Source organism: Mya arenaria, chromosome 7 (assembly GCF_026914265.1).
Source record: "Mya arenaria isolate MELC-2E11 chromosome 7, ASM2691426v1".
In the NCBI taxonomy this organism is placed as follows: domain Eukaryota; kingdom Metazoa; phylum Mollusca; class Bivalvia; order Myida; family Myidae; genus Mya; species Mya arenaria.
Window position 1 is genome coordinate 16,040,828 of NC_069128.1, and position 15,226 is coordinate 16,056,053.

Here is a 15,226-nt window from a genome sequence, read left to right on the forward strand (position 1 = left end):
TGAAGGTGATGGGGGTAGGGGTTTGCACACTCGTATATATAAGTTTAGTTTGGCTCCGAGGGATTCTACTTCAAACCGATATACAAATATGTCAATTCTGGATGATTGGATGATTGGAGACCATATTATTTCAGTATCATTTGAAAGGGTTTTGCGTGTAGATAAGAATACATAAAATTAAAATTAAGCCGAAAATAATATCATAAACAAGCATTTTTGGTGTCAAAAACGAATGATTGGCAAATTGGCCAGCTCACGTCCGATTTTATTGAAGTAAAAAACGAAAGTTTAAGAACAAAGCAACAACTTCATATCTTAATCCATAACGTTTTTTCAATCCTTTTATTTAAATATGAGTAATCCCATTTTCAAATGATACCGTGATAATTGGGGGTTACCAGGCATAATATTTTAACGGTATTGCAAATAGCTAGCTTATTTGCATATCCGCTTTCTTAGCAACCCGACCCAGCACCGTTAATTCTGTGTATGTAGTATTGCTGATTGTTCTAAGGCGATTACTCAAACATTTGTCAACACATAGAGGATATGTGTTGATTTCGGTGTAGGATTATATTTTATTTCACGAGCAAAACATATTTTCCAAGTGGCGAGTATAGTTTGCAATGAAATATCCATGCAGTTATATCACTGATAAAACTCCTGGATGATACTTCATCAAAAAGCTTGAAATAAATAAGTTTCATGTTGATGTCAACTGTGTGCAATTATTGTTAATTTTCTTGTCTGTCTGTCATTTGCTTTTTAGTCTAATGCGTGCCACTTAACAAAATCGTGCTATATGTTTTGGCTACTAGGTTTGTACAGAAGTTGTACCACGTTTTGGTGAAGACGTCCCATGTACACTTTGTTTTTAGATGCTAAGTGTTATCTACATGAATTGAGATCAAAGGCAATTTGTCAAATTTTAATACTTTTAATTTTATTAAGCTGCAAATCCTTTTAAACCCTAGTACAACTGTATGGTTCTCATTTTCTGTAATGTTTTGCTATGTAATATATATAGGGGACAACCTCTCAAAATATGGAACGACCTTGCGAAGGTTTGACTTCGTGTTTGTACGACTTCTCTCATCGCTGTAGTTCTCCCCCATTCATGGGGATTTTTTTTGCCCGTCCGTCACACTTCGTTGCCGCTAACTAAAGAACGGTTGGAGTCAGGAACTTCATACTTCTCTGAATACCATTTTATAACCTCCTATAGAAAACAACAAAATCAATACCATTTCAATGTTATGATTTGGAAGTCTCAGAGATGCACTTGGCAACCCGATAAACATAAGCAGCATGACATTGCAACAACATGAGCAAAGTATGAAATAAAACCCCCTTTTTCGGGAAAACTTTGAAACCTCCACCCGTTTGTCATCCCGATTTACAGCATCTGTCTTACCATTAGATGTTGGGCCTCATCACATGTAAGGTTCTTAACAATGCTGTATAGAAAACATCAATTTATATGATTCATGTATACGTGCGATATCGAGTCGTACAAGTGTATATTATATCGTTATGTTCTTTGTAAAAAAGTAAATGGTGTCAATGGTTTCAGCTCAATAACTAAAGAACGCTTGCACCCAGGAACTTAATACTTGGTATGCCAGTAGGTCATTATAAGATCAGTAGATCAAAGGTCAAGGTAAAATTGAGGTGAAAAAACGGTTTCCGCTCAATAACTAAAGAACACTAGGCACAGGAACTGCATACATGTACATAAACTTGGTATGCAATTTGGTCATGTTTAGAAGATGACCCATTTTGATTTTGAGATCACCGATCTTATGCAGTATTTGCTCAGTATAGAATACGGAAAAATATGCATAACTTCAAAGTCAGAATTTGTCGTCTGAAGTCTAAAAATACAATGGGGAAGACGAGCGCCTTTTCAAACTCGCACCCTGTGATTCTTATAGTAAACATTTCCTACAGGTATGCGCGTGAATATGTAGTAATTTTCAATCTCAGTGCTTTCGCTCGACAAAGGAAAATAACCACTGAGTTTGACCAGTGACCAGTCTAAATAAAAAGGAAGCGAATATATTTGTAGATTATTGTTATATCCGACTGGCTAATATTTCTTTATAAAACATATGGTGATAATTAAAGAAGTCCAACTTCAACAAAAGTTATTTATTTATGAAACAACGTTTCGGCCATTTGGCCTTCATCAGGTTGTATGAAAACATGTTCATAAAAGCATGTTTTATATCGATTGTTTAACTATTACCGAACATCAAAAAGGTTCCTTTACAAATTTAATTTGGAAAATTTTAAAGAAATATGTCATTGAATAGTATTGACTTTTCTTTCAATCTGAAAAGTGATCCACAGACCCTTGTCTAAATGTTAACTTGTATCCCACTTGCGAGGACTGCGTCGCTGCTAAATTTACTCACTTTGGGCAATAAATTTGCCCATTACATTTTTCTTTGATTGGTATACTTTTAACAGGATCTTGGTTTAATTTAAGCAACTCGGCTCGTCGTTATAGATCCCATCTGCTGGATACCGAATATTTTAATGTCTTTTAACAACTCTCAGTAAGTCAAGGGACATAACTCATGCTAAAGGACTTGCAATGATATTGTCCAATATAGCTTTAAATGTTGTTGTACTTTAAATGTTGTTGTACTTTCAAACAAGATGTCGATTCATTTAAAGCTAATTGGCTTGTCCCTGTAGGTTCCATTGTTTAAATATTTGTTCAAAATATCATTTTTTATTTTATCCATAATGTTTTAGACTTACAGACTTTAGTACCGCAAGTCAAAATCAGGTTTCCTTAGATCTACTTTTTGACATGACATGATAAAAAAGTTCAAGCGCCAGGGTTAAACTGGTGCAACATCCCTACTAAACAAACACTAAGTGTGACCTTGTCGTCTTGGTATGTCAAACACAAGTTATTTTTTAAATCTTTCCATATAAGAGAAAGAAATTGAGCGGGACATACGGACCGACGAACGGACAGACGGCGCAATTTTACAAATCAGACTTATCACGCCTACAGCTAGCCTTTCAATGCTTTCATTTAACATAATTTAAGAAACTTTTATCATTACCGGTATAAACTTTTGTTGAAAAATTAAGTTCTCCTTTTCAAAAAAATATACATTAAACTATAATTTTTTACTTTAATATTATAATTAAATTATTGAAATAATGCATGAGGTAACATATTGTTATTTTAACATGGTACAAAAGCACATTCTCCATACGTTCTCAATAATTAGTTACCTACATGTACAAATAATAGAAAAGGACGTATAAATGTTGTTAGTAGATGTATTTGTGTAGTGTTATATTTTGATGGGCAACTTCTGATATGCAAATAATGGGAGCCAAGAGTAAGTTATTTCCCTTGGTCATTAATAGTATTCTCAACAATGGGGAAACAGTTGCCATTTATGTCGGTAAACATTCTAGTGTCAGTTGCTTCCCATGTGGAACACTGGCAGATTGCAGTGGTTTAGAATTGGTACGTTCCGACCCATTGGCATCCCCCGTGCAGTGTCATATTAAAAATACCCAGAAGTTAAGGGAATTTTGGAACCTGAAGGGGAAAATTAACCTTATGAGGCTTACAGCAATATTTTCTCAACAAAGGGGCAACACTGGTCAGTTATGTCCAAACCTGGCAGATTACTGACAACCAGTTTATTTTTTCTCAACAACGGGGCAACATTGGTCAGTTATGTCATACCTGGCAGATTACTGACCAATCAGTTTATTTTCTCTCAACAACGGGGCAACATTGGTCAGTTATGTCATACCTGGCAGATTACTGACCAATCAGTTTATTTTCTCCCAACAACGGGGCAACAATGGTCAGTTATGTCAAACCTGGCATATTACTGACCAATCAGTTTATTTTCTCCCAACAACGGGGCAACAATGGTCAGTTAAGTCCAATCCTGGCAGATTACTGACCAATCAGTTTATATTCAATCAACATTTTGGCAAAGACAGTCAGTTATGTCAAACCAGGCAGATTAATGACCAATCAGTTTATAATCAATCAACATTTGGGCAACAAGTCAGTTTTGTCAAACCTGGCAGATTACTGACCAATCTGTTTATATTGCCTCAACAATTGGGCAATGGTCAGTTAAGTCCAATCCTGGTAGATTACTGACCAATCTGTTTATAATGACTCAACAACTCGGCAATGGTCAGTTACAATGTATGTCCAATCCTGGTAGATTACTGACCATCTGTTTATATTGACTGAACAATTGGACAATGGTCAGTTAAAATGTATGTCCAATCCTGGTAGATTACTGACCAATCTGTTTATAATGACTCAACAACTGGGCAATGGTCATTTACAATGTATGTCCAATCCTGGCAGGTTACTGACCTATCTGTTTATATTGACTCAAAAATTGGGCAATGGTCAGTTAAAATGTATGTCCAATCCTGGTAGATCACTGACCAATCTGTTTATATTGACCCAACAATTGGGCAATGGTCAGTGATGTCCAATCCTGGCAGATTTCTGACCAATCTGCTTATAATGACTCAACAATTGGGCAATGGTCAGTTATGTCAAACATTGCAGATTACTGACCAACCTGTTTATATTGACTCAACAATTGGACAATGGTCAGTTATGTCCAATCCTGGTAGGTTACTGACAAATCTGTTTATATTGACTCAACAATTGGGCAATGGTCAGTTATGTCAAACATTGCAGATTACTGACCAACCTGTTTATATTGACTCAACAATTGGACAATGGTCAGTTATGTCAAACATTGCAGATTACTGACCAACCTGTTTATATTGACTCAACAATTGGACAATGGTCAGTTATGTCCAATCCTGGTAGGTTACTGACCAACCTGTTTATATTGACTCAACAATTGGACAATGGTCAGTTATGTCAAACCTGGCAGATTACTGACCAACCTGTTTATATTGACTCAACAATTGGACAATGGTCAGTTATGTCAAACATTGCAGATTACTGACCAACCTGTTTATATTGACTCAACAATTGGACAATGGTCAGTTATGTCAAACCTGGCAGATTACTGACCAACCTGTTTATATTGACTCAACAATTGGACAATGGTCAGTTATGTTAAACATTGCAGATTACTGACCAATCTGTTTATATTGACTCAACAATTGGGCAATGGTCAGTTATGTCCAATCCTGGTAGGTTACTGACCAATCTGTTTATATTGACTCAATATATGCCTCAATGTACAAGTAAAATATTTATGTGGGGCAGATCACCCATAATTGACTTGATCGTAATCATGTTTTGAATGCTATGTGGTCAGTTTGAAGCCCTGCATATATAAATTAATAAATCAACCACAGGATACACAATTAAGTCTTTCCTCACTTTATTAATAGTATTTATGCATTAAATCTGCGAACTGTAAAACATGTTTTACAACAAAAGGAATTTCATACAACCTACATGCAAGATGTCCAAGTACTTTAATATCATTGTTTATACATCATCAGCTAATCAGAAATACTATAAAAGGTTTAATGTTTTTTTTTAAAGGCAACCCCCTACTCTTACAAAATGATATATACTTTACATTATTATATGGAAACAAATAATACAAAACGAAAAACTTATACAGTAAAACTGCAATCGCTCGAGGATCACAGAGTTAAAACCTCGAGGGATCCGATGTTTGGAATGACCCAAGTTTCCATTTTCCAGTCTGTTATGAAATGTCTTTCAGTGTATGTTAAGTTTGAAGTTGTCACCCGATTGTTTACTTTGACACTGATTATGTATTGCGTTGTGTAAATCACTTACATGTTCAAAGGCTGTTGTATACAAAATGTGAAAATGTAAAAGAAAAAAGAATAAATATTGTTTGGTGTTTGACGAGTTCTTTCTCATTTGCCATATTGACAAGAAGGAATTCTTTTCATAGACTTCTCAACTTATTTAGGTTTCAATGTAGCTTTAGTATATTTTATATAAAATCTATTAAAAATAGAAGGTATAATGTTCGGGACTAAGCTTCGACCTCGACGGACCACCAGTTCTTGAACGATCGCCTGTTCGAACGACCGCAGTTTTACTGTAGTCTAAATACTAAGTTGCATGGAAAAAGTAAACCCTGGGGGAACTTCATCAAATTGTTATGTTACAAATGACATAACAAATATTTAGTAAGAAAAAATACATATAAAATCATATGTCAGTCAAACTTATGTTTACTGTTGTACATAGTATCTGTCAACAAATAAACATTGAATTGAATAAATATTGAATTGAATATTGATATACAAATATAATCTCTAATGCTAAGTTAACATTTTGCCCAGAATTAAACACAGTATGACATTAACAAGCTGAAACAAATTGTTAACTATATGAATATATCAATGCCATATGTGATACAAAATGCATTAGATGAGAGATAAGCACTTATTTGGTACATAAATTCATATAACAAACTAAACAAATGAACACTAAAGATCTGTACTCTGGTTTTCGGAGGCAGCTGAATCTCCTGACAAGTTTCTAGAATGTCCTGATGTCTGTTTTGCATTTTTTATGTCTTTATTAGAAATACTAGTCTTCATTCCCGAACCTGTTTTTGCTGATGATGCTGTCACATGCTTGACAACGAAGGGTGATGACCCTCCATCAATGGAATCTCTAGATTTATTCGAAGTTGTTTCTTTAGTTTTAATAAAACCTGCCATTTCAATGCTATCTACGGAATTCCGTTGTTGGCCTTTGATGACGGCTACAGTTAAGTTATCACTGGACTGATCGCTAATGCTTATTATCGAATTATTCATGCCAGAATTAGTGCGGCTTTCCTTAGTCTTGGAACGGTCCCCAGTTTTGTCTTTTTTCGCTTGTTTCGTCTTTGATGTCTTCGTCTTAGAAGATGTATCATCTTCGGAAATCGTTGGTAATTTGCCAGATTCATCTGGCTGCACAGGAATATCATCTGAAGAAGAAAACATAATTAGTGCAGGGGATATTTAATCTTTCACTGACATTCTTTTTTGTTTCTGTAAAAGTAAACAAAGGATTAACTGAAATATATTTTTGTTGTTGTGTTTGGCACATTTGTGAAAAGAGATTGACCGACATAATTGATATTTGCATTAGACATAAAGAAAGGCCTTAAATGGAGCAATTTCACAAAGGGTCATTTTTTGCTTCACTTATTCTCCAAACAAACAACAAAAGCCATTGTGGTGTTTGAAATATAATTATATTAAAAAGAAAACACAAAACTTAACTGATGCAAATTAATAATTATATTTTCTTATCGAACAAACAATGAAGAAAGATTTTGGTACAGATTGTAAAAGAGTGGTGTTTTTGAGATTTTTCATGACTTTGAGATCTGCTTTAATAATTTTTTTCTGAGTGGCCGTTGCTTTACCAAATTATACGTTGCTATTCCTGCATCACCAGCTTTAAAATTTGGCCTTTAATTTACATTTCCTATGCATTTGTATAATTTTATAGTAAGTGGTATGAATTAAGAAAAAATATGCTAAGATATGAGGTCATATTCAATTTTTCCATAATTCTCATGGAAAATGGCAGCAATCCTCATGTTCATATTTTGAGCATGTTTTTTGTCGTTGTTTGTTTAAATCAAGGTTAAACAAATTGTCTGGTGAACACATTTTGATTACATTTAGATATTAGATAACAATAATATTTGATCACAAAAGATTGCAAGCGGTAATATTTTCTGTTATCTTCGGCAAAACTTGGTCTGAAAATGAATCTTTGTAAACCTATCCCTTTCATATATTTCTTAAATACACATGGTCAAAAATCCCAATCCAGTAAATCTTGAAAATTTAGTTGAGTAGGAGGGTTAGCCAAGTTTAGGGCTTGACCCCATGTTGTAACATCAGCCATTAATATCCATTTTAAGGTACTTCTTACTTTTGTTAATGTTATGCCAACGTTCAGCAAAAAACACACCACCGACATATGTACAGTATGATTATTTAAAGCTGCACTCTCACAGATTTAACATTTTTACAACTTTTTTTTTATCTTTTTTCTTTGAAAGAGCAAATTTTTGTGTAAATATCTGCAAACCAAAAATATATTAAAGATTGTTGACAAAAAATCGGATTGTAGATTTTTACAAGCATTTTAATTTCATGACTTGAAAATAGAAATAGTTGGGAAAGGAACTTTTACACAGTGTTAATGATGAATGTTAAATCTGCACTCGCACAGAATGAAAGTTTTGAAAACTTTTCTCTTGGAACGAGCCGTTTTTTGGCAAAAATCCATGAAAACCAGTTATATAAGACTACTGAAAAAAAAAATAAGATCGCAGATTTTTATATTTAAGTTCAAAAATTGATGTTTTATGCATTTTTCTTAAACCGTTGGTCACGGTTTAAGCCATAAAACATTAATATTCGAACGCAAATATGAAAATCTCAGATCTGATTTTTGTCAGCAATCTTATATCATTGGTTTGCAGATATCTATGCAAAAATTTGCCCTTTCCAAGACAAAAAATAAAAAAAAGTTGTAAAAATGGTAAATCTGTGTCAGTGCAGCTTTCATAATTATTTCATTATAACTTACACAATACTTCACTTAGATGTATACTCAATATAAATTGTACAACTTAACAGTATTACAGTTTCCCAAGTAAGACCAGAGTCTCCATAAAATATCTGTATATAAAAATAATTCTTACCTGGTAACTTTTTAGCCCTGAATGATGCATTTGTTATGGCTGTCTTTGACAGTGTGTAGTTTGAAGAAGCTGGTGACAGAGCAAGACTCAATCCGATTGGTCCATCATCTGGCTGCCCTGAGGGGTTTTCCCGTAGGGAATTCCTAATAGCATTGGTTACCTAAAATATAAATTTAACTTATGATTGGCTTACAATGCAGGTGACAGAACAAGATTTAATCTGATTGGTCCTTCTGGTCTGGCTGCCCTGAGCTTTTTCCAGCAACGAATTCCTTTCCTAACATCCTAGTGGGACCGTTAAAATAGATATGTACAATGGGCCATAAATTAACGTAAATAAATCTATATCAATTTGGTCCATTGTCTTACTGGCTTGCGAGGGTTTTCCTTGTGCAGATCACAAGTGTATCCATTAAACTTCAAGAGCAGTAACAATTTGAAAGTTAATAATGATGAGGGTAAAAACTTTGTTAACTTTCATAAAAGTCTGAACAATCAGCCAAAAAGTTGTTTGTTACTATCGATTACATTGACCACCTCCCGGACAAGTAACCAGCCGGAACACAGTTGCCATATGCATCATGTTTTCATGACAACATGCAGGGTCAATATTGACATATTGGGTCTGAGTTTGAGGCCCAAAAAAGCAAATTTTCATAAATGCAGTTATTTTTGACAGAAAATGAGTAAATATTTGCTAGACATTGTATTTGCAACACACATGTTTCTGGCCAATTTTATCCCTCAGTGCCTGGAGATGTCAGTGAATGCAGACTCAGTGCCTGGAGATGTCAATGAATGCAGACTTAGTGCCTGGAGATGTCAGTGAATGCAGACTTAGTGCCTGGAGATGTCAGTGAATGCAGACTTAGTGCCTGGAGATGTCAGTGAATACAGAATCAGTGCCTCGAGAAGTCAGTGAATACAGACTCAGTGCCTCGAGATGTCAGTGAATACAGACTCAGTGCCTGGAGATGTCAGTGAATGCAGACTCAGTGCATGGAGATGTCCGGGAATACAGACTCAGTGCCTCGAGATGTCAGTGAATGCAGACTCAGTGACTGGAGATGTCAGGAAATACAGACTCAGTGACTGGAGATGTCAGGAAATACAGACTCAGTACCTCGAGATGTCAGTAAAAAAAGCCTCAGTGCGTGGAGATGTCAGTGAATACAGACTCAGTGCCTGGAGATGTCAGTGAATACAGACTCAGTGCCTGGAGATGTCAGTGAATGCACACTCAGTGCCTGGAGATACCAGTGAATGCAGACTCAGTGCCTGGAGATGTCAGTGAATGCAGACTCAGTGTCTGGAGATGTCAGTGAATGCAGACTCAGTGCCTCGAGATGTCAGTGAATGCAGACTCAGTGACTGAAGATGTCAGGAAATACAGACTCAGTGACTGGAGATGTCAGGAAATACAGACTCAGTACCTCGAGATGTCAGTAAAAAAAGACTCAGTGCGTGCAGATGTCAGTGAATACAGACTCAGTGCCTGGAGATGTTAGTGAATGCAGACTTGCCTGGAGATGTCAGTGAATACAGACTCAGTGCCTGGAGATGTCAGTGAATGCAGACTCAGTGCCTGGAGATGTCAATGAATGCACACTCAGTGCCTGGAGATACCAGTGAATGCAGACTCAGTGCGTGGAGATGTCAGTGAATGCAGACTCAGTGCCTGGAGATGTCAGTGAATGCAGACTCAGTGCCTGGAGATGTCAGTGAATGCAGACTCAGTGACTGGAGTTGTCAGTGAATGCAGACTTAGTGCCTGGGATGTCAGTGAATGCAGACTCAGTGACTGGAGATGTCAGTGAATGCAGACTCAGTGCCTCGAAATGTCAGTGAATACAGACTCAGGGACTGGAGATGTCAGGGAATACAGACTCAGTGCCTTGAAATGTCAGTGAATGCAGACTCAGTGCCTCGAGTTGTCAGTGAATACAGACTCAGTTGCATGGCAGTAACCTTGACTGTATGAGCAGAAAAGCTAAACAAGGACAAAAATCCAAACACCATAAACAGGGAATACTTGGTCATGTTTGGTTCAAAAGGAAATCTAATATTTGCGTCTTAAGGTTAGACTATTGTGTGTAACAAACCTCACTTAATTTCTAACATGAGAAACAATAAATTCTGAAGCCAAAATAATAGAATTAGCTTGCCAATTTCAATCAAATTACTGTCTTCGGAGACACCGCTTATCAAATTACATGCTAGAATTTTCTGATAAAGCCTCCATTTTGAGAGCACTCTGTCATTTCCGGGAAGGATTAAGATTTGCAAGAAAAAAGCAAGGTCTTAAGGCTATCTTTACACATTGTTTGTTTCCCAGTTGTTCACTTAACTTTTATAATACGCATCATACCTCCCCCACCATACCCCTCAGGGAAACTGTTTGTGGTTTTAAGCTCAGTTAATGGTCAATTACAATGTTCAACTATTTACACAACACTAGGGCGAAAATAATCAGGAGATATATTTGCCTTATTTGTTTGTTTATTATAATTTGCCAAAGAATTATAATATGTGGGTTATCTTATTAAGTGAGCTTTAAGGCAAACAGACTACTGTCTTTGTAATAAATACAGTTTATATAAGTTTTTCTTCCGAAGTGTCCTCTTACAGACGTAAGAAGCCATTTCGCTAGAACGAACACCAATTTTGTCCGAGGTGATGATAAGTGTATTGCATATATTAGTGAGCAAATAAATGCATTATAAATAAATAAATAAATACAGATTTATAAATAGATAAATAGAAATATTTTTCCGAAACATTAGATTATTATCATGGCCTTTCTAAATGCAATTTATCGGCTAGTGGCATTACTCAAAATACTCATGCAGGGTCCGCTTACAACCGTGAGAAGACACTTTTTCAATGCTGGGGGTGTAGTCGTATAAGTAATTATAATGGGACAGCAATCAAAACTTAGACTGTCTTTATTGAAAAACTTTTTCTGAGTGTATTTTCTTTGTCAAAATGACACCTTTAATTACCACGTAAGACCACTCTCATCCTGGTGGGGCGTTAACCAACCAATCACCTGAATGAGAGGGGAAGACATTCACCACTAGACCGCTCTCACCAAGGTGGGTCTCGAACAATCAACCTCTTGCATGAGAGGAGGAGACCCACAACACAAGACCACTTTCAGCCTGGTGGGTCTCAAAGCAACAACTACTTGGGTGAGCGGCAGAGACCTTAACCACTAGACCTCTCTCATCTTTATTATTTTTTTAGGTATGAATCAAGATTTTGCAGGACAACTCTACAGAAATCTCCGAAGCAATGGCAGTACATCAATGTTATCAAATTCCAAAATAGCTTAATCATCATTCTGTGCATTTACTTATATGTGAGGGACACGCGAAGGAGCTTGAAATAATATACTTTTACAAGTTACCTTCCAGTGCCCGAGCTGATAAGCTCAAGTGACCATTGATAACACCTCGGTTGTTTGCTGCACGTGGATAAAGTATTGCCGAGGTGTTTTGAAATTAAGTTACAGTATGATATAATAATAGTTATAATAAGATTATAATATGCATTACAGTCTTATTACTGGAGGGAGCTTGAAATAATATACTATACCAACCAGTAAGACATCAGGTAACAGTTCGTAACACGCCCGATAATGAATATCCACCACAGCTTGAGCCCCGGGGCCTGCCTGGCCATTAAACCTGAAAAAAGGGAAATAACTGCTGAGAGATGACAGGTAATTATGGAGACAAACATAAAGAAAGAAGCATAGTTCTTTGTCAATTTCCTGAAAATAATTTGAATAGATGACCACCATTGTTTTGTTTTTTTAAATTTTACAAGCATTCAAACAATCTAGCAATTTTGGGTCTGTATTCAATATTATTAGCAACTTAGATTGAAATTAAATTTAAGATAAGAAACTAAGTGTTTTGATTGGCCTGTATATATTTAGCTGACCAATAGGCTGAATGGAATCACTGAGGCATGACTATGAAAAGGATAGGATCAATATTGAAAACTGGCCCTGATCCATAGAATGCTCATGAGTGATAAGAGATAAAATATCGTTCATTGAATATGAATAGATGAGGCTGTGAACAATTAAATGAATAACATTTCTTTTTCCTTTTTCTCAGGAAGTTCGTTGTCGTTTGGGCCCTCGACTTGTGCCCCTAAACAGAGTTTGTTTTTAAAATTGTTTGACTACTGAGTTTGTCCCTGTAGATTTCATTGTATTATTGTGAATGCTCTTGCTTTTTCATGCATTAGTAATTTCTCTGAATCAGATCAGAAGCTTTAAAGGTATCATGACAAACATCATTACGTTGAACATGATACATTAAAATAACAACGAACAACAGTGTAATAATAATTCCTGTTGCATAAAGTGCTATACTTTGATCAAAGACATTTTTTTTTATTTTCTACGTAGTTTCCATTAAACAGAAAGTCATTTAACAATTTTGTATTTCTTCGAAACTCAATTTGTTTGTCCTTCATTTTCCAGCATTTTTATCTTATTCTTCTCATTTTACATGGCAGAAAAATATTTGCCGGTAATTTGTCAGTAAAAAATTGTAGAATAAAATATTTTTGTTTTGTTGAAATGATCAAAGCGTAATTTATTCTTAAATCAAAATAATGACTAAAAATTGAGATGCATTTACAATAAACAGACTGAAATCACATAGCTTTCAGATAGTTTATTTTGGTTCCAACCTTCTTCAAAACACCAAGCACTTACTTAATTATTGCCTTTCTACTCAGAAAATTGCTCACAAATTACACAAAGTAGGAATTAAAAAATCTTGCTGTGACAATTTCGTGCAATTGCTTCTTGTGAATTTCAATTATTTTAAACGTAACTCAGCATGACATCATTCCACATTTGTTTATGTTAAGATTTCAAATTATATTCTATCAGAAGAAATTATGGAAGGCAATTTATGACACACAGATTCATGAAATTAAAATAAATTTTAAGAAATTCTGTTTCAATTTGCAATAGTTTATTTAGACAATAAACTTTAATTAAGCTGCTTTTAAAGCAATCCTTGAAAGCAGCGAATTGTTAATGCAGTATTGTTTTTATTAATTTGTATGAGAAACAGATCAAAGAAAACAGTTTTGCCAGTAAATTGTGCTGATTCATAAGTCTGTATCAAGTCAAAAACTTATTTATCAGGTAATTTCAAAACGAAGGTACTGGATGCCAGTGCTGTTTAATGTTTATCACCTTAAACAAACCACTCAGAGCAAAGAATTTCATGCACTGTAATGTTAACTTGTATCCCACTTGCGAGGACTGCGTCGCTGCTAAATTTACTCACTTGGGCAATAAATTTGCCCATTACATTTTCTTTGATTGGTATACTTTTAACAGGATCTTGGTTAAATTTAAGCAACTAGGCTCGTCGTTATAGTTCCCATCTGCTGGATACCGAATATTTTAATGTCTTTTAACAACTCTCAGTAAGTCAAGGGACATAACTCATGCTAAAGGACTTGCAATGATATTGTCCAGTATAGCTTTAAATGTTGTTGTACTTTCAAACAAGATGTCGATTCATTTAAAGCTAATTGGCTTGTCCCTGTAGGTTCCATTGTTTAAATATTTGTATAAAATATCATTTTTATTTTATCCATAATGTTTTAGACTTACAGACTTTAGTACCGCAAGTCAAAATCAGGTTTCCTTAGATCTTCTTTTTGACATGACATGATAAAAAAGTTCAAGCGCCAGGGTTAAACTGGTGCAACATCCCTACTAAACAAACACTAAGTGTGACCTTGTCGTCTTGGTATGTCAAACACAAGTTATTTTTAAATCTTTCCATATAAGGGAAAGAAATTGAGCGGGACATACGGACCGACGAACGGACAGACGGCGCAATTTTACAAATCAGGCTTATCACGCCTACAGCTAGCCTTTCAATGCTTTCATTTAACATAATTTAAGAAACTTTTATCATTACCGGTATAAACTTTTGTTGAAAAATTAAGTTCTCCTTTTCAGAAAAATATACATAAAACTATAATTTTTTACTTTAATATTATAATTAAATTATTAAAATAATGCATGGGGTAACATATTGTTATTTTAACATGGTACAAAGGCACATTCTCCAGACGTTCTCAATAATTAGTTACCTACATGTACAAATAATAGAAAAGGACGTATAAATGTTGTTAGTAGATGTATTTGTGTAGTGTAATATTTTGAAGGGCAACTTCTGATATGCAAATAATGGGAGCCAAGAGTAAGTTATTTCCCTTGGTCATTAATAGTATTCTCAACAATGGGGAAACAGTTGCCATTTATGTCGGTAAACATTCTAGTGTCAGTTCCTTCCCATGTGGAACACTGGCAGATTGCAGTGGTTTAGAATTGGTACGTTCCGACCCATTGGCATCCCCCGTGCAGTGTCATATTAAAAAATACCCAGAAGTTAAGGGAATTTTGGAACCTGAAGGGGAAAATTAACCTTATGAGGCTTACAGCAATATTTTCTCAACAAAAGGGCAACACT

The 15,226-nt window shown here is 35.2% G+C and overlaps 1 protein-coding gene across 1 annotated transcript; it reads right to left on the reverse strand.

Annotated features, from left to right (window-relative positions):
• Positions 1 to 5,373: 5,373 nt before the first annotated feature.
• Positions 5,374 to 12,539, reverse strand: LOC128240638 (hyccin 2-like). Its single transcript, XM_052957349.1, has 3 exons — positions 12,307 to 12,539; positions 8,706 to 8,865; positions 5,374 to 6,965 (listed from the first exon to the last, which is right to left on the reverse strand). Exons 1-3 carry the CDS (start codon positions 12,508 to 12,510, stop codon positions 6,475 to 6,477), a joined length of 855 nt encoding a protein of 284 aa, XP_052813309.1. The 5' UTR covers positions 12,511 to 12,539; the 3' UTR covers positions 5,374 to 6,474.
• Positions 12,540 to 15,226: the final 2,687 nt, after the last annotated feature.

What these genes read in the sequence shown, in the direction of transcription:
- LOC128240638 (XM_052957349.1), bottom strand. Translation starts at nt 12,510, where the DNA reads ATGGTGGTCATCTATTCAAATTATTTTCAGGAAATTGACAAAGAACTA. An exon ending in TGTTACCTGATGTCTTACTG is followed by an intron (nt 8,866 to 12,306) that starts GTTGGTATAGTA and finishes TTTATATTTTAG; the next exon opens with GTAACCAATGCTATTAGGAA. An exon ending in CAGGGCTAAAAAGTTACCAG is followed by an intron (nt 6,966 to 8,705) that starts GTAAGAATTATT and finishes TTTCTTCTTCAG; the next exon opens with ATGATATTCCTGTGCAGCCA.